Raw genomic sequence first — 23233 nt, forward strand, 5'->3', positions numbered from 1 at the left:
GCTGCTCTGCTGCAGAACAAACAGGAGGCGCTTTGATTGCAATCCAAGTAAAGACAGAGAGTTAAGCCCAAGTCGCTAGCGTGGCTCGGAGCAGTGACCCCCGGCGCCACCCCCTCACATGAGCAACTATTCATATCAGCACCATACACCTGACCAAGCCCAGTTCCTGGTCAGGACACCAACAAGTCCAGCTCATTCCCATGAACCCATCTGATAGGCTGGTTGTTTCCAACACAAAGTAAATGTTCCCCAGGAAGTTTCCAGGACTCTCCAACACTCTGCAACCATAAAATTCCCATCTTGTCTGTTACAGAGGTCAGAGGGCAACTGATTCCCACAACACACGACTGGACGATGATTTCAGGGGTGTGAAAGATGCGGACCTACCATCTCAGCCAGAGCTGATATCACCTTCCCCAGCGTGGTCAAGGATTTGTTGATGTTTGCTCCTTCCTGTTCACAAATGTGCATTTGCTGAACGCAGACATAAAACACCAATGAAATTACGAATAACACCAGGACTCGACTGTGACCTCTGACCTTGAGTCGCATGCCCTTCGCCCCTGAGGAGTCGGCTCGCTCGCTTCCTGCCAGGTCGACCAGACTGATCTTACTGACCTGAGAAGAGACTTTCATCTTTGAGCCTCAAAGATCATGAGAATGTTTAGTCTGTGCTAATGACATGCTAACACACTAGCACGCTAATATGCGAGGATTCTAACCTTTTCTGTGTCCAGGCTGGTCATCTGGTCTCGTCGTTTCTGGGTGAAGACGATGGTGAAGACAGCGTGGGACCTGGATGAGGTCTCGTTCATGTTGGTGGCTGCAACCGTCCTGTAACCAAGCGTCACTCAGCTAACTAGCCTGGCTCACCAGCGCTGGTTAGTTTGCTCATACCGGTCAAACACAAGAACAAAACTAACCGAGCTTTGTTGCCAACATCCATCAGGTCCCGGATGTCATTGAACCCGGTCACCGCCAGCTTGGACAGATCCTCCACGTAAGGGCCCAGGATGGGATGCTCCCGGACACGCAGAGTCCCCTGGGACTTCGGGTTCAACAAATCCCGAACCCGCTCACAGTAGATCTCCATGTAGGACACCTGGAGGAGGAGGAGACCACATTGACTCTGTGTCGTCTTCCCCAGTTGACAGCAGTACCCACGAGCAGTACCAGAGCAGTACCACTACTACAGGTTTACCTCGACAGAGTAGGTGAGGTCCAGGTCGGTGTTCTGCCCCGTCCTCTCAAACAGGTCCTCGCACAGCTGGACAGAGCAGGAGACAGTCAGTCCCACATTCAGGGCTCACAGACGTCCCAGCAAACGCATCCAGTCCTACCTGAGGTATGATCCCCTCCTGTCCAGGCTCCTGTTTACCCATCATGGTGTAGCTCTTTCCTGCCCCCGTCTGGCCGTATGCAAAAATACACACATTGTACCCTGGAATAAAGGGTGATGTGGTGTCATCAGAGCACTAGCAGGGAAGCCTCCAACTTAGCATCTGTAGCGGCATTGCTAGCTGGGGAATCTATGGCAACATCTCCATCTCATTAGCATTAGCATCACATGATTAGCGGCTGTGTCCTGGTTCAGGTCTTTGAGGCGCTACTGGATCAGTTTTACCTTCGAAGGCGTGAAGCAGCATCTCCTCCCCGATGTCTTTGTACACCTGCCTCTGACACGCGAAGCTGGGGTCCTCAGCCTGCAGCGACACAAACACCCCAGGTTATCACTGAAAGGTGTGTGTGTGTGTGTGTGTGCGCGTGCGTGTGTGTGTGTGTGCGCGTGCGTGTGTGTTCACCGTTGTGTGTGACCAGTAGGAATAGTCAAAGGTAAAATTCTTGGCTCCATCTTTAGGCTGTTTGGGGTTGGAGATACCTGCCGACAGAGAGACAGTCAGAGAGACAAAGAACCAGGATCCTGACCCCTGACTAGAACCAGAACCAGAACCAGGACCAGGATCCTGACCCCTGACTAGAACCAGAACCAGGACCAGGATCCTGACCCCTGACCAGAACCAGGATCCTGATTACTGACCAGAACCAGTTTAGACGGCTGTTATTTATGATATAGTGTGCGTGTGTGTGTGTGCGTGTGTCTTACAGGTGGTGTTTCCCTGCATCTGGATCACACACTTGGCGCTGCGTCCCGTCTCTCTTGAGTTGAACGGGCGAACTCGCACTGCCACCTTCACCGATGCACCCGCCATCACTCGGCGCCACCCACCCCACCTGAGGGCATCCAATCAGAGAGCAGGCTCAGACACAAACAACCCTCCAACGGTTTCTTCCACTGCTGTGGTTTCACTTTGAGTTTCAGAAGTACGGCTCATGTGGAGCTTGGCTTTTCTACGGCTTAAATCAGGACAGGTTTCCGCCTCAGGATCCGGACTCGTCTGGGCTGGACTCCTGGTTTGTCTCGTCGTATTTTGGTGAGGAACTTCCTTCGGCCGGCGACGCGTCAGCCCGCTGGGAACCCTTTCAACGCTCAGCAAGGACGCAGCTCCTTTGCTGCTGGTTCGTTCACGTTGGAGTCAAAAAGACAACAAATCCCAGCAGGCTTCTGTTTTCAAACTATGATTTTATTTTTTAGCTTCTAATTTCACCGTATTTCTGTTGTTTGTTTTTGTTTACTCATTTTCATATGGACTCTCTCCATCGCTTGCAGTTCATCCACACCTCCCCCTTTCGCAGCTTCTTTTGCATCATCTCATCTTTTTCCCTCCTTTTCTTTCCTCTCCGACGATCCCTCTGTTTTTCCACCAGCCCTTTTCCTCTCAGCTCTCCCAACTTCACCTCCCCCTTCATTCTTTCCTCCTCAACATTTTTTCTCTCTACATTCCTGCCCTCTGTTTTGCGGTTTTTCACCATTGCCATGGAAACAACAGCTGTCCGTCCCTCCGTCTTTTTTATTTCTGCCTTGTTTTCTCTTCTGTTTCCATTTTTCCCTTTCATGTCATCTCTCTATCAAATGCCCCTGCCTCAGGCCTACACACACACACACTAAACACCTGATTGTGTGCGTGTGAGTGAGTGAGAGAGAGAGAGAGAGAGAGAGAGAGAGAGAGAGAGAGAGAGAGAGAGAGAGAGAGACTGATGTCTGCCACAGCCGGACCAGCGTCATATTTGTCTCTCCAACAGTTCAATAACTTTTTCACAAATGTAAAAGTTGCTTTGAAGTTGAAGAATCTTAACGACGTGAAGCACAAACCACAGCTGAACGACGACCAACAAGTTCACACGTTCTGTTGAGGCAGAGCGGCGGCCCGGCCCTGAGCTTTGACCATTACTTTTAATCTTCAGTCCAGGTGTTGGTGGATCCCTGATCCTCAAGCAGGATCGAGGAGATCTGGATTCTACCAGACTGACGTTTCTGGACAGTAAAGCTGCTGTTAGCATCAGGCTCTGTTAGCTTCAAGCTAAATGTACATGGCTGGTTCTTCCTGCGGGGTGGCCCGGTGGAGCAGTGGTCCTCCCTGTGGCCCCCATCAAGAAGGTTGTGGGTGGAGCCCCGGCTGCAGCACGGGGTCTTTCTGGGTGAGTCTCCATGTTCTCCCTGTTCCTGCTGGGTTCTCTCTGGTACTCCAGCTTCCTCCACAGTCCAAAGACATCAAGAGGGACCAGGTTAATCCAGACTCTAAATTGACCGTAGGCGTGGCTGGGAGAGCCAATGGTTGTCTGTCTCTATGTGTTGGCCCTGCCATGGACTGGTGACCTGTCCAGGGGGAAGGCTGCTGGGATAGGCTCCACCCCCACCACCCTCAACAGGAGAAGAGAGGGAACATGGAGGGAGGGATGATGGAGGGATGAAGGATGGATGGATGGATGGATGGATGGATGATGGATGGAGGGATGGATGATGGATGGGTGGATAAATGGATGGAGGGATGGATGGAGGGATGGATGGAGGGATGGATGTGTCATGGATGGAGGGATGGATGGATGGGTGATGGATGGATAGATGGTTCGTCCTGCACTCTCGAGTTACTAAGAAGTGATGCAGGAGAGAAAAACTTCTTAGAGAGCTGAGTACTCCTGTTGGTGAGTACTACAGAGGTATTAATAGGATGAAGTATCATTGTAACTCTAAAACACATTCCTGCTCATGTGCGTCTTTGGTGAGTTGAGAAACGTCCACCAGGTTTCTCTCCTTCTAGAGGAAGCCATGTTTCTATGGTGTGTGTGTGTGTTTCTGTGGTGTGTGTGTGTGTGTTTCTGTGGTGTGTGTGTGTGTTTCTGTGGTGTGTGTGTGTGTGTGTTTGCTCTGTCAACACAACCCTAACTCATCAGCTCAGCAAACAGACAAGATGGTGGAGAGATACTGACTCTCATCTTATTGTGTGTCTAGGTGAACAAGCAGCCTGCATACCAGAGACGGCAGGCTGAGGGGCTGACATCACAGCGCCGGCACACACGCACGCACACGCACACACACATACACACACACACACACACTCAGTGTGTCTGGTCCAACAGGCCTTGCTAGTTTAAAGGCTGCCGTTAGCTAAACTAACCAGCTGTTTGAACAGACTGTTAGCACATGAAGACAACAGCGCTACAATGGCTCTGCTAACAGCTGCTAGCCAAAATGCTAACCCTCCCCAACAATCACACAACACTGGTACAATATTAGAGATGTCTGGAGAACCTGGAGAACCCGACACCTAGAACACGAGGTTCATCACTGTAACCAGACTCCTGCAGTAAATGTAGCGGTACTTCTACTGTATTGCTTGTGGGTACTTCTACGACAGGAGACAAAGACCTATTCATCTGAACATAGTAGTCGTAGTACAAAATAGAGATCATCGTGGTTGCTATGGCAGCGAGCCTCCCACTAAGCACATGTCATGAAGACGTCCAGGCGCAGCGGCTGAAGGGTTTGTTCATCTAAACTCTGTTTGCTGAGAAGGAAACTGGTTTTACTTCCTGTTCCACGAGTTGTCCTGGGACTACTGGTGTTGGTCGTGGGATGGGATCTTAACAGAACGTCACGTAGAACAACCTGACTGCGCGTGATAAATGTGGTTCAAAGATCCAAGAGATCCCGGAGTCAGAGACCAACAGAAACCAGTTCCAGGCCAGCTGGTCTCGGCATCATCAGGGATGCAGTATGTACACCTTCTTCACCTTCAAAAACACAAGCACGTTGAATCAGAGGGTCTGGACTCTGGACTCGGGCCCACTGGTACCCGAGCCGTCACCGGAGACAAAACTGAGGAAAGTCCTGCTGATCCTCAGCCTGGTGTGGGACCCGGGACCCACGTCTGCTGGTCGCGGTGACGTGCTGTGCATCTCGAATGATGATCGGTTACAAATCTCAAACGTGTTCCAGGACCAGGATCCAGGATCTGGACCCTCATGCTCCAAAAGCTACGTTCTATCATACACTGCAGTAAATCCCATCAAGTACTGAGTTATCATCTCCAACTGAACTCAGACGCGCTGCAGCGCGACGCCGTCCAAGTTTCCAAGACGGTCCCATCGGGTTCTTCTCCCACCCACGGACGCCCTCCCTCCAGGGTCCTCGCAGGTTTCAAGGTATCAATTCAACAGATTTTTGAAAACCTAAACCCACAATAAAAACCTACACCAGCAAAAGGTTCAGTACTTGGTGCTGGGCGTGCTGGCGCTCACGTGACTCAGAGCAGTTATCACACGACCTTCAGACATACTGGAGACGCCAAAACACGGTCTGGCACACATCTGGTTCTGGTATTACTCCGCCTCCCAGTAAAAACCCCAAACATGAGTGGACCTGAATGGTCTGGCTGATGGACCGCTGGTGTCATTTGTTGCTCAAAAGCTCAATGAAGCGGTTGTTTTCCACAAAGACCAGGAGGACGAGAGGTGGGGCTTCAACCTGACTGGTCGCCCGCCAATCACAGAGCTGACCAGCAACGCCGGCGCCCTCAGAATAACCAGACACGCACGTTTCTGCCATTTTGGCTCTCTGAATTAGTTCACGACACCGGCCCTTGCCGCCACAGCAGCAGCCTCGGCCTTATTTGGAGGGTTTTTGAACGCAGAAATCTCAACCCAGACCTCTTCCATAACAGTTTTTGCCACCGTGTCTCAACATGTCTGCTCAGGACTCTCTACAAGCCCTCCGTGGCGCTACGCCGCAGTCACGTTGGTTGAGGTCCGGTCCACCTGACTAGGGCACTCACATGCGGCTCCACCAGAAGACTCGTTGAGGTGTGAAAGCAGCTTAAAACTGGTTTCCCTGGTATCTCAGGCCGGAGGGGCCCCATCCCCCAGGGTCCTAGAAACCCTCAACACCTGATGAACGTCTGAACCACGCGAGCGTGGGGAGAACTACAAGTCCCACAAACCTCCCTCGCCCCCGATTGATCACCGATCAGGACTGGTGAGCTGACAGACTCGTGCCAACCTCACAGTTGGTTCCCATGTGGAGGCCTCAGGAGGAATGTGATAATGAATGGTCGTCATACCACACACACACACACACACACACACACACACACACACACACACACACACACAGCTAAAGATAGACATCAACCCTAACCCGACGCCCAGTTTTTAAAGAACACGTTACTCTGTGTGTCTGAGTCAGACTGACTCGTCTCTCTGTTCTGATCACATGATGTTCGCTGGTGGCGGGAAAGATCTGCCAGCTCAAACCCTACAACACCTGGCGCGTCGAGGCGGAACACTCTGGTTCCATCAACAGAACCAAACAAAACCGTCCGATTCAGAAACTAGAGGGGAGTGTCTCAATGCCACAGCGGCCCAGACTTCTCTATCTACAGCCACTCAGCAGCCAAGTGTCTCTGCAGCTACACGAGTCAGAGCAGCTGGACGCGAACACATTCAGGTCAAAGGTCAAATACAACTCCCACAATGCATTTCAGCCAGAAATATCCAATCTGAGAGCTTCACACTCCAGATGACATCAGTTGATTTTGGGCTTCTGAGTTTAGTAGCAATCACTAAATATACGACCCAGATACAAACTCAGGAGGAAGCAGGTGATGTCTGTCCAACCACGTGTTCCCCTGAGCCAGCAGCCGAGACTCCTGGGTACTGTAGTTTCAGACAAACCCAGGGGCAGAATTCCTTGTCTCATGCTATCAAATTTCTGTGTTGTTGCCCAATAACATCAGCATAGACTCCAAACAGCACGCTGCTAAAAATACACACACACACACACACACACACACACACACACACACACACACAGATAGCTGAGATGCCTGCTCAGCGCTGATTTAGCCAGCCAAGCTAACTTTGGCGCCCTGAGCGGCGTGGAGAGGTGAGTCTGCATCAGGAAACGACAGCAGATCGGCGCTCGATGAGTCACTCCAGTTACAAACACGGCTCGTTGTTCGATTCCACTGGATTCTTTTCTGTTTAGCTGTGTTTGAGGTCACAGGGAAGAGTCCCGCCTGGCGGTCGACTCCCCCTCGTCAGTCCGATTCAAACCTGACTAGTGTCGTCATCCCCGGAGGACGGAGCAGAGGCCATGTTGAATCACATGCTGACACAGCGCTGATGTCACGCGCCAGTTGGGTTTCAAATGTCGTCCTTCCACCCGCTCAGATATTTGGGGTTCCATGAGGTCACGTCAGGTCATCTGGAGTCCAGGTGAACATTTGTGACAAACCTGAGGAGGCTGAAGGAGGAGGAGGAGGCGCTACTCCTGGCGCCGGCGGCCGCTCAGACCCAGCTATTCCTGTGTGCTCGTGCTCAGACCGGACCTGCTACAGCCTCCTGGTTGTCCCGCCGGGCCGGTCCAGGTTAGGGGGGTCGAAATGCCTCCTCCAGTTGGAAGGTAGCAAGCAAACTAGACCAACGTGGAGAAAACAGCAATCTGAAGAACACCTGAGGGGTTCAATCCGCTGGCGTCTCCATTCTGGCGTGCTGCCATGAGGCCGCGACTGTTGGCGTGGTGGCTAGCAGCTAGTCTCCTCAACACCGCCGTCTCTCCCACATGTTTAACATCAGCAAGTCGCTTCCCTCCATCTTCTGTCCCTCCGTGTCCTGCCTACATCCAACCAGCTTCAGCAGCAGGTGCTGGCTGGGGTGAGTGGCGCCGCTCGTCCCACTGCCCCGACGCTCCTGATGTCCCTGTTGTTGTTCTCAACACGAATGGAACAAACCAACCCTCGGTGGCGCGGTCCCGTCTGAACCCTCATCCTCCTTCGTTATTTTCAGTCAAAGGGGAAGTGTAGCGACTCCTCCAGAAGCAGGAGCCATGATGACACCTGTCAATCACTCAGCTGAGATCTGTCAGAGAACAAAGGGCTGGGGGCTGCTGTCACTTTGATCTCTGAGCTGAAGAAAGAACTGATGATCAAAGCCTCCTGCTTCCATCAGCTGGCTATGACGTCACAGTGCCCCATCATTAGGGTGAGCCAACCTTTGAACCTGATCATCGGATGATCAGATGATCAGACCTTCACTCAAAACAGCTGTCAGTCGCGTCTGTACACGTCATCAAGGCGTCGTGACGCTCAACACAGGCGTTAATTACAACAACACTTGTGGAGGTAAGAGCACCGTCGGTGACGTGTCACGTGGTTTACCGGAGGCCCGGCGACACTCACCTCTATCTGACCGCAGGAAACGGGAGAGTCTCGTGGAAGCCACGCGGTGACCGTCTCACGCGATCCACATCACGTCCACGGGACAACGACAACAAACAAACAAACAAACAACAACGACAACAACAACAACTGCCCAGTCGGCAACCCGCCGCGATCCTGGTTCCGGTCCAAGCCTGTGGGTACCGGGACACACGGTCAGGAAAGTTGGGTGGGGGCGCACTGAGTATATGTGTGTTTGTGTGTGTGTGTGTGAGACACACACAAGAAAAGTTACAACACTCACTGAGTCCTCCTCCCTCCGGTGTAACGGCGCTGACGGGCCCGTCCGGTAACTTCACCCTGGGTCTGAGAGTTGCGGCCCGCTGCCGCCTGGCTGAATCACGGCGGTCCGGCGGCTCGTCGCGGAAACTCGGTAATCCGGCGGCTGTCCGGCGGGACGGCTGCTTCTCCAGCCGGCGTCCGGGGGTGGGGGGTTAACGGAACTGCGGGAATTAGCCGGTTATTAGGGAGGAACACGGAGTTTTGAGAGCAGGAGAGAGAAAAGAGGGGGGAAAGAGGCTGGCCGGTGGCCTGGCCGCGCGGCGGGTGTGTGCGTGCGGGTGCGGGCGCGTCCCCGTGACGGAGGCGACAGCCAACCAGTCAGCCGCGGGGCTCGAGCCTCACATGGCCCCGCCCCCCAAATACGTCATTCTGACAAGTTTATGCTTCGCTCCTTCCGACATTCCAACGATGAAAAAAGTTTAAAATTACAACAAGTTTTTCTCGGATTAAGTATATATACACGTATAAATGTATACATGAATATATGTGTGTATATACACCTATAAATGTATACATGAATATATGTGTGTATATACACGTATAAATGTATACATGAATATATGTGTGTATATACACGTATAAATGTATACATGAATATATATGTGTGTATATACACCTATAAATGTATACATGAACATATATGTGTATACAAATAAATATATACTTGAATATATATGTGTGTGTGTATACAAATAAATATATACTTGAATATATATGTGTGTATATACACCTATAAATGTATACATGAATATGTGTGTATATACACCTATAAATGTATAGATGAATATATGTGTGTATATACACCTATAAATGTATACATGAATATATGTGTGTATATACACGTATAAATGTATACATGAATATATATGTGTGTATATACACCTATAAATGTATACATGAACATATATGTGTATACAAATAAATATATACTTGAATATATATGTGTGTGTGTATACAAATAAATATATACTTGAATATATATGTGTGTATATACACCTATAAATGTATACATGAATATGTGTGTATATACACCTATAAATATATACTTGAATGTATGTTTGTATATACACCTATAAATGTATACATGAATATATGTGTGTATATACACCTATAAATGTACACATGAATATATGTGTGTATATACACCTTTAAATGTATAGATGAATATATGTGTGTATATACACCTATCAATATATATTTGAATATATGTGTGTATATACACCTATAAATATATACTTGAATGTATGTTTGTATATACACCTATAAATGTATACATGAATATATGTGTGTATATACACCTATAAATGTATACATGAATATATGTGTGTATATACACCTTTAAATGTATAGATGAATATATGTGTGTATATACACCTATCAATATATATTTGAATATATGTGTGTATATACACCTATCAATATATACTTGAATATATGTGTGTATATACACCTATAAATGTATACTTGAATATATGTGTGTATATACACCTATAAATGTATACATGAATATATGTGTGTATATACACGTATAAATGTATACATTAATATATGTGTGTATATACACGTATAAATGTATACTTGAATATATGTGTATATACACGTATAAATGTATACTTGAATATATGTGTGTATATATGCCTATAAATGTGTAGATTAATATATGTGTGTATATATGCCTATAAATGTATACTTGAATATATGTGTGTATATACGCCCATAAATGTATACTTGAATATATGTGTGTGTATATATACCTATAAATGTATACTTGAATATATGTGTGTATATACACGTATAAATGTATACATGAATATATGTGTGTATATACACGTATAAATGTATACTTGAATATATGTGTGTATAAACACCTATAAATGTATACTTGAATATATGTGTGTACATACACCTATAAATGTATAGATGAATATATGTGTGTATATACACCTATAAATGTACACATGAATATGTGTGTGTATATACACCCATAAATGTACAGATGAATATATGTGTGTATATACACCGATAAAAATATACTTGAATATATGTGTGTATATACACATATAAATGTACATATGAATATATGTGTGTATATACACCCATAAATGTATAGATGAATATATGTGTGTATATACACCTATAAATGTGTACATGAATATATGTGTGTATATACACCTATAAATGTATAGATGAATATATGTGTGTATATACACCCATAAATGTATAGATGAATATATGTGTGTATATACACCCATAAATGTATAGATGAATATATGTGTGTATATACATATAAATGTACACATGAATATATGTGTGTATATACACCCATAAATGTATAGATGAATATATGTGTGTATATACACCTATAAATGTACACATGAATATTTGTGTGTATATACACCCATAAATGTATCGATGAATATATGTGTGTATATACACCTATAAAAATATACTTGAATATATGTGTGTATATACACCTATAAATGTACACATGAATATATGTGTATATACACCCATAAATGTATAGATGAATATATGTGTGTATATACACCCATAAATGTATAGATGAATATATGTGTGTATCTACACCTATAAATGTATAGATGAATATATGTGTGTGTATACACGTATAAATGTATACATGAATATATGTGTGTATATACACGTATAAATGTATACTTGAATATATGTGTGTATATACACGTATAAATGTATACTTGAATATATGTGTGTATATACACGTATAAATGTATACTTGAATATATGTGTGTATATATGCCTATAAATGTGTAGATTAATATATGTGTGTATATACGCCTATAAATGTATACTTGAATATATGTGTGTATATACGCCTATAAATGTATACTTGAATATATGTGTGTGTATATATACATATAAATGTATACTTGAATATATGTGTGTATATACACGTATAAATGTATACATGAATATATGTGTGTATATACACGTATAAATGTATACTTGATTATGTGTGTGTATATACACGTATAAATGTATACTTGAATATATGTGTGTTTTTACACGTATAAATGTATACATGAATATATGTGTGTATATACACGTATAAATGTATACTTGATTATATGTGTGTATATACACGTATAAATGTATACTTGAATATATGTGTGTATATACACGTATAAATGTATACTTGATTATATGTGTGTATATACACCTATAAATGTATACTTGAATATATGTGTGTATATACACGTATAAATGTATACATGAATATATGTGTGTATATACACCCATAAATGTATAGATGAATATATGTGTGTATCTACACCTATAAATGTATAGATGAATATATGTGTGTGTATACACGTATAAATGTATACATGAATATATGTGTGTATATACACGTATAAATGTATACTTGAATATATGTGTGTATATACACGTATAAATGTATACATGAATATATGTGTGTATATACACCCATAAATGTATAGATGAATATATGTGTGTATATACACCTATAAAAATATACTTGAATATATGTGTGTATATACACCTATAAATGTACACATGAATATGTGTGTATATACGCCTATAAATGTATACTTGAATATATGTGTGTGTATATATACCTATAAATGTATACTTGAATATATGTGTGTATATACACGTATAAATGTATACATGAATATATGTGTGTATATACACGTATAAATGTATACTTGATTATATGTGTGTATATACACGTATAAATGTATACTTGAATATATGTGTGTATATACACGTATAAATGTATACATGAATATATGTGTGTATATACACGTATAAATGTATACTTGATTATATGTGTGTATATACACGTATAAATGTATACTTGAATATATGTGTGTATATACACGTATAAATGTATACTTGATTATATGTGTGTATATACACCTATAAATGTATACTTGAATATATGTGTGTATATACACGTATAAATGTATAGATGAATATATGTGTGTATATACACCCATAAATGTATAGATGAATATATGTGTGTATCTACACCTATAAATGTATAGATGAATATATGTGTGTGTATACACGTATAAATGTATACATGAATATATGTGTGTATATACACGTATAAATGTATACTTGAATATTTGTGTGTATATACACGTATAAATGTATACTTGAATATATGTGTGTATATATGCCTATAAATGTGTAGATTAATATATGTGTGTATATACGCCTATAAATGTATACTTGAATATATGTGTGTATATACGCCTATAAATGTATACTTGAATATATGTGTGTGTATATATACCTATAAATGTATACTTGAATATATGTGTGTATATACACGTATAAATGTATACATGAATATATGTGTGTATATACACGTATAAATGTATACTTGATTATGTGTGTGTATATACACGTATAAATGTATACTTGAATATATGTGTGTATATATGCCTATAAATGTATAGATGAATATATGTGTGTATATACACGTTTAAATGTATACTTGAATATATGTGTGTATATACACGTTTAAATGTATACTTGAATATATGTGTGTATATACACGTATAAATGTATACATGAATATATGTGTGTATATACACCCATAAATGTATAGATGAATATATGTGTGTATATACACCTATAAAAATATACTTGAATATATGTGTGTATATACACCTATAAATGTACACATGAATATGTGTGTATATACGCCTATAAATGTATACTTGAATATATGTGTGTGTATATATACCTATAAATGTATACTTGAATATATGTGTGTATATACACGTATAAATGTATACATGAATATATGTGTGTATATACACGTATAAATGTATACTTGATTATATGTGTGTATATACACGTATAAATGTATACTTGAATATATGTGTGTATATACACGTATAAATGTATACATGAATATATGTGTGTATATACACGTATAAATGTATACTTGATTATATGTGTGTATATACACGTATAAATGTATACTTGAATATATGTGTGTATATACACGTATAAATGTATACTTGATTATATGTGTGTATATACACCTATAAATGTATACTTGAATATATGTGTGTATATACACGTATAAATGTATACATGAATATATGTGTGTATATACACCTATAAATGTATACTTGAATATATGTGTGTATATACACCTATAAATGTATAGATGAATATATGTGTGTATATACACCTATAAATGTATACATGAGTGTGCGTGAGTGTGCGTGTGTGTGCGTGTGTTTGTGTGCGTGTGTGTGTATGTGAGTGTGTGCTTGTGTGTGTGTGTATGTGAGTGTGTGTTTGTGTGTATGTGTTTGTGTGTGTGAGTGTGTGTATGTGCGTGTGTGTTTGTGTGTGTGTGTTTGTGTGTGTGTGCGTGTGTGTGAGCGTGCGTGTGTTTTTTGTGTGCGTGCGTGTTTGTGTGTGTGTGAGTGCATGTGTGTTTGTGTGTGTGTGTGTGTTTGTGTGAGTGTGTGTGCTCCCCCCTCCTCTCTCTCCAGTCCTGTGAGGGAGCTGAAGCTCAAACCTCTTTTTTTTTAGCGCTTTGGTTTTGTAGGTTTTTAAAACTTTTATTGATTTTCTTTTTGTGACCTCTCGCTCATCAGGTGACGTCACAGGTGAGGAAAGTGATTTCTTGATTTGATCACTAGGGGGCGTAATACAAATATTAAATAACCTTGCAAACACCTGAGAGGTCTGGTGGTCTGATCCTTGCCTGGCCTGGGGGACAGAGAGGACAGGTTGGGTTCATCGTTGCTGTCGAGGGGAGGGGGGGGGGGGCGGCTTCTGAGTTTGTGAAAGAAATGGGGGTGGGGTCAGGAAACACCTGGAAGTCAGGAAGCACAAACAGACTGGCTGGGGAAAGAACAGGCTTCCTGTGGTTATGTCATGAGTCGCCGGGGTCAGTTGACGTCAGCTCGCCATGAAAGTAGACAAAACTTCACTCCACGCAGATCCCTGCAGACCTGCGGGCCTGTTTTGGCGGGAATATCTTCATCATAATTCTACTTTCATGAGTGTGAAGTCACCAGAGCCAAATCCTTTCTGAAAACCAGCATTTCAAAGGTTGTCAGCTCGTTGGTCTGCACCGAGGTGACAAACCCAGGCCGCTGGACAGGAGGACTTGTTTCCAGCCTTTGGTTTTAGTCCCGCTGATTTGAGACACTGCCGTTTCATGAGCTGATAGGTTGCTAGGCAACAGACATGTGCCTGAGAGTGAAACCAGAGCACGTATGTAAGCAGTGCACGGCACTCCACCAGAAGAGATGGTTCTAATAGTCGTACATCCAAAGTGATTCCATCAGCATCATCCCTCGCCGCAGGTCCCTCCTTCCTGTTGCCATGGTGATTGAACGATGGAAATGGAAGCGCATTACTTGTTGTATCACAAAGTTTCATGGCAAGTGCTTTAATCTGGTACCTGTGACGCTAGCTTAGCCGTGGCTGCTCCCTCATGCTAGCCTGTGTATCTAGCGAAGTAAGGGCTCTTTGTCAGCCACTTGGTCTGGCGCTGCGTTCTGGTCCTGTACTCGAGGACGCCGGTGTGTCACCGTCACCGTTGCGCCTTCTTTCTAGTGACAACCTGTCTGTCTATGTGAGCTTAGCTTCTCCCAGATTGTCGTGACGTGACCTGTAGGATTTATTAACCCTTTGTAGGTCAACTTCAGTTGTTCGATAGGCTTCATCTAAATCATGCCTCATCTGTGTCACTGATTTCCTTCTTGAGACGCGCGCACACATTAAGAGGAAGTGAACGGCCAGGTGTGTCCTCTTCATTGAATGTACGCGTCCTTGTGTCCTGAGCGACACCCCTCACCAGCGCCATACAGCCTCGCCAGCGGTGACACTGTCCACCCAGGCTAGATTTCACAGATTTATCGCCTTTAGACGGTTGAAGACTGAAAGAAACAAACTCCCGTCAACCTTTTTATTTCCTAACAACATCAACAAGATCATCAGGTGATACAACAGGCAGGTAAGTCTCCAGGCATTTTGAGGTGAGGTCACATGTCTGCTCACAGGTACCTTGCTCATAAAGTTAGACACCTGACAATCACCACCTGAGGCTTCCATTTATTTTTGGCTTCCTAGATGAAACTTAACTTCTGACTTACCTGCAGATTTTAAGATTTGTGCAATAGATCCTTTTCATGTGGATTAACATTGATTACATCAGGTAAACATCAAAGGAATCAATTTGAATCATCATTCAAAGCCCCGCCTCCAGATTTACAGCCCCCCATATCAAAATCACAGCATCATTTGTAGGAATCATCTTTTTTTCCCTTAACTTTGCAATAAATAAAGTAAATTTCCTGCTGAATTTGGAAAACAAGGAGAGAAACTGAACATAGAATCGTTGTGATCACATCTTCCAAATCAATCATTTGAGTGATCAGTCGTCCACAGGGGTCCATACCAGGTTAGAGGGTTAAGAGTCGTTGATTAACTACTGATTTGATAATACAGCCAGCGAGTGGTATTAGGAGAAGAGGAATGGAGCCGTCATCCAGCATGTGGATCAGGACGAAGAAGGAGTCCAGGAGATGGTCGACAGCCTGTCAGTCGCCATGGTAACGACCTGAGAAGAGAGTCTGAAGTCCATCTGAGTAGAACCTCCATGTTTGACTGGAGAACTTCCAGCAGTCAAACATGTTCACTACTGGTATTCCACCAGAAGATGTCGCCACCTGCTTCTAGCAGCAGCTGCTGAACGGTGTCTGATTGGTGTTTGAGGGACGGAGACCAGAATTGGACTCATCAGCACCAAGAACATCCAGCTGTCCCTAGTTAGTCCAGGTCATGCTGATGAAGGCCACCGCCTCCTCCTCATAGTCCAAGTCCACAGATCTGCGTCTCCGATCGCCTCCGTTACATGTCTGGAACACACACACACACACACACACACACACACACCAAGTCCAACTGTCAGACCAACACAATGATTTTGGACCAAAGCGGTTCTGACTGGTCCACTTGGGGAGTGGGTGTTGTGTTCAGGAGTCGTACCGGGACACAGTTGTTGTTCTCTTTGATGCACAGCTCCACCCTGCAGTGCAGGTAGACGTCTCCAGAGTTCCCGAAGAACTGGAACATTTTGAAGGAGAAGTAGTTGGACGTTCCTTTTCCGTTGCCCTCCACCATCACCGTCCCATCATGAGGATTCGCACAGCTGCTCAAACAAAACCAAACCAAGGTCAAACAGAATAATTAGAGCGTTCAGTGCTCTTGTCTTTGAGTTCATCTGAGCTATGCTAACACTTCCCACACACTACCATTCATTGTGCTAAGCTAACGTGGCTCGTCTGGCCTTGCTCTGGGGATGATGGACAATAAGAGACTTTCACTCGGTGGGCGTGTTCCTATGAAGGACTTCTACTATGGCGACGCACAACCTTGCTAACTTGAGAATGTTCATGGCTCCTGCTTTGATTATTTACTCGAACCACAACGAAGCTGGGGCGGTGGTTTCAGGTGAGAGCTCCGCCTGACGCCTCACTGTGGGTGAAACCTGTCAAAAGCAGCAACAAAAGCCTGTTCAGCCCCGAGAGAGCAGCAGCTGTCTCACCCGTTCTCAACCAGCTCGTATCTTGTAGTTGCGAAGACTGATTCCTCTCTAGTCGCCCAGCAGGAGTCGGTTACCACGGAAACCAACTTCCCATCCAGCCCCTCAGTCTTCAGCTCCACCCAGAGCCTCTGGTCCAACAAGACTTCGGTGTTCAGGTCTACAGCATCTGTGCGCTCGGAGTCGGTGTACACCATCATGAACAGGTCGTAATTCCAAACTCCAGATTTAATATGTTGCACAACAGAGCTGTGGAACACACACACACACACACACACACACACACACACACACACACACACACACACACACACACACACACAAAGTTTAGAGTCCTACACTGATTGCTAGTGGACCCTTGTGAGCTTCCTCCAGCCATCACACACTTCTCTCTGATTCTGAGGGACATGATCTTCATGACTTGCTGAGCGTGGACGCAGGAGAATTTGACAAAGACTTGGTCCTGGCGAGTGATGAGGTCATCAGAGCTGTTCTTCATCTTGATGGTGTTCTCGTAGATCACATGGCTGCCGTTGTTCTGCAGGATCACATAAATTCAGGAAGTGTTACTCAAGTTCCATACTGCAGGAAATATTTCAACCTTAAAATCTAACAGTTGTTGCTGGTGAGAATCATCTCGATTACAGAGGTCAGAGGTCAAAGTCAACAGAAAGGTTGCAAACTTAAGAAACGTAGAAGAAACCATTAGGCTCCTTGCTGTGAGAGGAGGACCACCCACCATGACTATCGCCCCACAGGTGTTCTCACTGTTGAAGCTGAAGGTCACCCTATGGCTCCGTGGGTTCATACGACCTCGGCAGGTCTCGTTGTTCAGGCGCAGGTCAGCGTAGTTGATGCCTTTCTCCTCCAGGAGGCAACCGACCAGGGACACTGAGGCAGTGTTGTCCTTGCAGGCCTTCAGCTGACCTGAGCAGCACAGCATCAAAGCGTCACGATTCACACCAGCCGCCTTTAATCAGCTCAGTGGTCGTCACAGTTGTCGTACCAAACATGTTTGATGATCTCAACGGGGCGGCAAACACGGCCCGACAGAAGCAGGCGGGGTCCCCGTCCTCTGTCTCAGCACAGAACTCGTTATGGGTGCAGACCCTGTCCTGACAGAAGCCCCCGGAGGATGCTGGGAGAGACACAGAGACGTGAGGACACAGGACTGAGAGGCTACAGTCACATTAGCAGGTCTGCCAGGCTGGCTAACATGTTAGCATGCTAGAGTGTTGATGTTGAGCAGATAGAATCAGCTTTTTGGGGTAATTCTGAGTTTCCAATCAACTAACTTTGCATATTTTTGGTGTGTGTGTGTGTGTGTGGGGGGGGGGGTACTCTCTGGATACTGACTTTCCCATAGTTGTAATGAATAGGTAGGAGGTTTCTTACAGCATTTGGTCATCATCCTCCAGTTGCCCAGTGAGCTGTTCCCATACATGGAGCAGACGCGGGCGTAGCCCTCCAGGAAGTGACATTTGTAGCCGTCCACCGCGGGATACTTGCACAACATGTTAGTGCAGGCTTTGATGTACGGCTGTGGGTTGACAATTTCCTGACACTCAGAGAACGGTGCCTCCATCAGGAGATTACAGCTGTTGGATGGACGAAAAGCAGAAGAGCATCAAAGGTCAGATGGGTTGAGCTTCCATCCTGCTGTGACATCACATCACATGACATCATTACTATCCTGTGATGTAACATGTCAGTGACCACAGAAAAGTTGTTTCCCGCTCACTGTTTAGTCATCGCTTTGCAGTTGACTGCCGGGTCTTCAGGGTCGGTGAACCGTCTGTTACAGCTAGAGGGTGACAAACAAGACAGGTCAGACCCGTTGCCCTGCCGGGTGCTTGGTGGGGAGGATGACGCTGACGCTGAGGTCAAGGACTTACTTTAGGGTGTCATCATAATTCCTGATCTTTGATTCAGTGACGGTTGAGGTGCCACACAAACCCATCAGAGACGGGACAGTTCCAGGTGGTCCTGGACAGGTTCCGGAGAGAATGGGGGTTAGATCAGCATCAGTAGAGAGCCGCTGCCACTCAGACAACTACACCTCACAATCACTAAGTTGAGGGAACAAGTTTTATCTTGCTGCCTCATCATTTATGTTCTTCTCTCTACCCCCGGAGTTCTGTAGGTGCCAGCATCGGCCGGACAAATCCAGAACCCCAGAATGTGGAAGTTGGGACATTACGACACTGAAACAAAGCTCCCTTGTGGGTCGGCCCACGCTCACTGTGATTACTGCTCGGTACCTGTCACACGGATGTGAGCCTTGTTGCCATCAAACACAACGTAAACCGTGTAGTTGGTGAGGATCACTGTGACCATGATGTCGTTGGGCGTTCTGGTAATTTCCACACCAGGCATCACCTCCTGCACGACGTCCGGGTCGATCCTCAGCACCGTGTCATTGTACTGCGTCAAAGCAAACAAGTCAGCAAACATTTTTTGACCAAATAGTTGGGACCCAAGTCAAGTTGCACCAGCCAATCAGAGGCCGCGCAGGACTGTGGGCGGGGCTTCTGAGGACATCCATTCATGGAACAGGGAGTTAAACATTTCAGGGTTACAGGACTTAAAAAGGAGGGGGACCGTCACCTTTATCCGTACACTCAGCTGCCCCACAATGCATTGCATCTCTTCAGACAAGGCAGTTGAGTCAAATGTCTCCTGACCTGTTGACCTTTGACCTGGAAAAACCCATCATGACCTGACGTTGATGCGGTAGTGTGATATATGTGACCAGGTTTACATGTGCTGGTTTAATGTTTGTGTGTGACTGCAGCAGAAACATGTTGCAGGTGCATATGACACGACGTTGGCGTGACGTCAGAAGTACAAGTGTGACTTCATGTTGCATCAGTGATGATGTAATCACTCAGCCTCACTGTCAGTCTGCCCTGGTGGCCACCTGCAGTACTGCAGCCCAACAGATCCCCATAGACCTTCTCAATAGATTGATGCTATGTGGGTTGTACTCCTGCTGGATGTTGGATCAAACTCTGAATCTACATTCCAGTCTGAAGGTAGCTCACCAGAATCCTCCCGTTTGGCCCCAGGTGAAGCATTGAGTCGTTGAGCTGCACTGTCACACTGTCCAAGAGGCTCACATCTCTACGACGGCGGTCTCTGAATTTTGCTACCACTTGGAATTCTGGTTCTGACGGGAAACTCATCACCTCGAAAACACAGTGCTGACGAACATACTTGACTCGTTCAGAGAAGCTGACTACGCTCGGGCCGGTCACGGTGCAGACCTGGTCGAACATACACCTGGTGGAGGTGGAGACAAACAACATCATCAGTTGCGGGGTGGTACACATTCACGCAGCGGCGCGACAACCTGACCACCAGGATGCCAGCCCAAGTGAGAAAGTGAAGCGATACTGCTATGTTAGCTTAGCTAATTCTGGCAGCTTCAGGCAGCTGTTGATAACTGGCTATGTTAGCTTCGCTAAGTCTAAGCAGTTTCTTAGAGATCAAACATAGTTACGTGTTGTTGCCATGACAACGCTCCATGGGACCACATTCCCTGACAACCTTGTGGGCGGTGTCATTACAGTCCAGATAGAAGCAGGATTCTGGACTGTCCACAACTCTTCCTGGTTCATAACCTCTACCTGAAAGAGAAATGAGCTCTGTTCAAACATCTCGCTCTACCAGTACGGCGCCACAGAAGGGATTTGTGCAGCCGATGGAAAGACCTACGTTTGTGTCTGCATCCGCTGAGGTCAAAGTAGTGGACATCGGAGAGATCGTCATCAGTCAGTCTCTTCTTCTGAAATCTCCAACCATTGACTTTAAATGAGAGGAGCTAGAAAGGAACAAAGAAAATCCAGAGATGAGCCCAGTTTGGTCTGAGCTCGGCTTTAAGAGACACGAGAGGTGATTGATCGATATACCGATCATCATTCGTGTCTGTCTGACGAGACTGACCACAAAAGAGCTGGACAAGGAGGCATTGCTGGTGAATTTGAGAGCCGCTTGTGACCCAAAGTCATAGAAGGTGTAGAGGGACTGTGAACAGAGGAGACGGAGACGGTAAGAGCTGGTCCTCAAGATGGTCAACAACAGTAATCAGAGCAACACTCACGTTGTCAGCGACAACCAGATTAACGGAGCATCTTGAAGGCCCTGTAATGTTGGTCAGAGTCTCATAAAGGTCATCAGCACCGGCTTCACCAGATGTGATGGTTAAATCAAGATAGGCGTTGTCATAGGGGCCCCCAGAGATGCAGTCGGACCTGGCTTCAAGACTGTAATAGTTGTTAAAACAGATCATGACAACATCCGTGTAGTTCACCTGTGGACAGCAGGCACAACAAACACAGTTAGTTAGAGTTCTGTAGGCGGGGACTACGAATACATCATGATGGCGAAGAGATTTGTGTCACTCACATAGATCATGTCGTACGATTCTCCGTAATAGGTGATGGGACAGTTGTCAAGGGGGACGATGGAAGGACCCACAAACCGGACATGACTATCAGCAGCTGGAGACACAAGGAAGCACCCGCATGAGTGTAGAGGTCTCCGCCCACCCACAACAGGTCTCCACCCACCCACAACAGATCTCCACCCACCCACAACAGGTCTCCACCCACACACAGAAGGTCTCCACCCACACACAGCAGGTCTCCGCCCACCCACAACAGGTCTCCGCCCACACACAGCAGATCTCCGCCCACACACAACAGGTCAAGGTCAAGGAAGCACCCGCATGAGTGTAGAGGTCTCCGCCCACCCACAACAGGTCTCCACCCACCCACAACAGATCTCCACCCACCCACAACAGGTCTCCACCCACACACAGAAGGTCTCCACCCACACACAGCAGGTCTCCGCCCACCCACAACAGGTCTCCGCCCACACACAGCGGGTCTCCGCCCACACACAACAGGTCTCCGCCCACCCACAGCAGGTCTCCGCCCACACACAACAGGTCTCCGCCCACACACAACAGGTCTAACTAAAATTCAAATTCAAAATTCAAAGCTTGTAGTTCGTGGCAGCTTTTTACACACCCCTTGGTTTGTAACACTGAACAATTCTCAAGAATTTGAAGGATCCACGGATTCTTCAAGAGGTTGTCACCTGGTTTATTAATTCTGAGTGTTCTCACCTGTCAGTGGGCTGAGTGACAGCAGGTAGAGGAGGGGGAGGAGCATGATGACTGACAGCTGGAAGAGATGAAAAACCACATTCATTTTTCACTTTCCCTGGCTGCAAGACGAAGATCTGATCAAGCAGGTTCCCCGCTGCTCTCGCACAAATGAGCTCGTCAACTCTTTCCCCGTAACTCTTGGACATTTGTTATGGACTTGTGTTCAAGAAGCCTGAGTGATGGCAGCTCAGGAAAAACACACATGGTCCTGACTGTAAGACAAAACTGAAGGGCTAAAATTGTGTTAAAGAACAAGGTTGTGCCTTCGTAGGTCAAGATTGTGGATTACTGTCTTGATTTATCATTTACCCTGCTAACAGCCCCACTGTTAAAATGTCTCAGCCAGTTAATAAACCCTGTTTTCTGAGCTTGCTAGAGAAGCAGCGAAACATCTGGCAACAAGGGGACTTGAGCACCATTCAGTCAATCCTTCGTGACAGATTAGAGTGCTGATCCTAAAGCATAGTAAACCAAAGCGAAGGACATGCTTCATTAGCCCAGGTTTCCGTCCATCGAAGCATTCATTAACCTCTACTCACGAGATTTTAGCACGGAATGTTGCCAATTCACAAATATCAT

At 45.5% G+C, this 23233-nt stretch overlaps 2 protein-coding genes and 1 long non-coding RNA gene across 3 annotated transcripts in view; all 3 read right to left on the minus strand.

The window, feature by feature from the left end:
• LOC147239011 (kinesin-like protein KIF1C) overlaps positions 1-9179 on the minus strand; it is a 23749-nt gene extending 14570 nt beyond the window's left edge. Inside the window, exons 1-12 of the mRNA XM_086196742.1 lie at positions 8857-9179; positions 8574-8746; positions 2105-2232; positions 1803-1879; positions 1625-1703; positions 1341-1441; positions 1202-1267; positions 924-1102; positions 723-834; positions 541-618; positions 388-453; positions 1-9 (exon numbers count right to left, since the gene is read on the minus strand). The exon at positions 1-9 is cut by the window's left edge and continues 70 nt beyond it. Of these exons, the coding sequence (XP_086052868.1) occupies positions 1-9; positions 388-453; positions 541-618; positions 723-834; positions 924-1102; positions 1202-1267; positions 1341-1441; positions 1625-1703; positions 1803-1879; positions 2105-2210 (873 nt within the window). The 5' untranslated portion in view covers positions 2211-2232; positions 8574-8746; positions 8857-9179. The remainder of the gene's footprint in view (positions 10-387; positions 454-540; positions 619-722; positions 835-923; positions 1103-1201; positions 1268-1340; positions 1442-1624; positions 1704-1802; positions 1880-2104; positions 2233-8573; positions 8747-8856) is intronic.
• A 7027-nt stretch (positions 9180-16206) lies between these two features.
• LOC147239012 (pancreatic secretory granule membrane major glycoprotein GP2-like) lies at positions 16207-20666 on the minus strand. Its single transcript, XM_086196578.1, has 11 exons — positions 20526-20666; positions 19743-19905; positions 19377-19467; positions 19223-19285; positions 18877-19079; positions 18488-18619; positions 18221-18408; positions 17868-18019; positions 17485-17730; positions 16926-17088; positions 16207-16795 (listed from the first exon to the last, which is right to left on the minus strand). Exons 1-11 carry the CDS (start codon positions 20664-20666, stop codon positions 16703-16705), a joined length of 1635 nt encoding a protein of 544 aa, XP_086052704.1. The 3' UTR covers positions 16207-16702.
• A 554-nt stretch (positions 20667-21220) lies between these two features.
• LOC147239013 (uncharacterized) lies at positions 21221-21685 on the minus strand. The gene is made up of 3 exons (XR_015111721.1): positions 21584-21685; positions 21427-21507; positions 21221-21304 (listed from the first exon to the last, which is right to left on the minus strand). It is a non-coding gene; the product is annotated as an uncharacterized LOC147239013 (long non-coding RNA).
• Positions 21686-23233: the final 1548 nt, after the last annotated feature.

This window comes from Aulostomus chinensis, chromosome 24 (genome assembly GCF_037954235.1).
Source record: "Aulostomus chinensis isolate RoL2024-O1b breed Wild chromosome 24, RoL_Achi_v1.0, whole genome shotgun sequence".
NCBI lineage: Eukaryota > Metazoa > Chordata > Actinopteri > Syngnathiformes > Aulostomidae > Aulostomus > Aulostomus chinensis.

What these genes read in the sequence shown, in the direction of transcription:
- LOC147239012 (XM_086196578.1), bottom strand. Translation starts at nt 20,666, where the DNA reads ATGAGTTTCCCGTCAGAACCAGAATTCCAAGTGGTAGCAAAATTCAGA. An exon ending in GAGGATGATGACCAAATGCT is followed by an intron (nt 18,620 to 18,876) that starts GTAAGAAACCTC and finishes TGTCTCTCCCAG; the next exon opens with CATCCTCCGGGGGCTTCTGT. An exon ending in CCTGTGGGGCGATAGTCATG is followed by an intron (nt 18,020 to 18,220) that starts GTGGGTGGTCCT and finishes GTGATCCTGCAG; the next exon opens with AACAACGGCAGCCATGTGAT.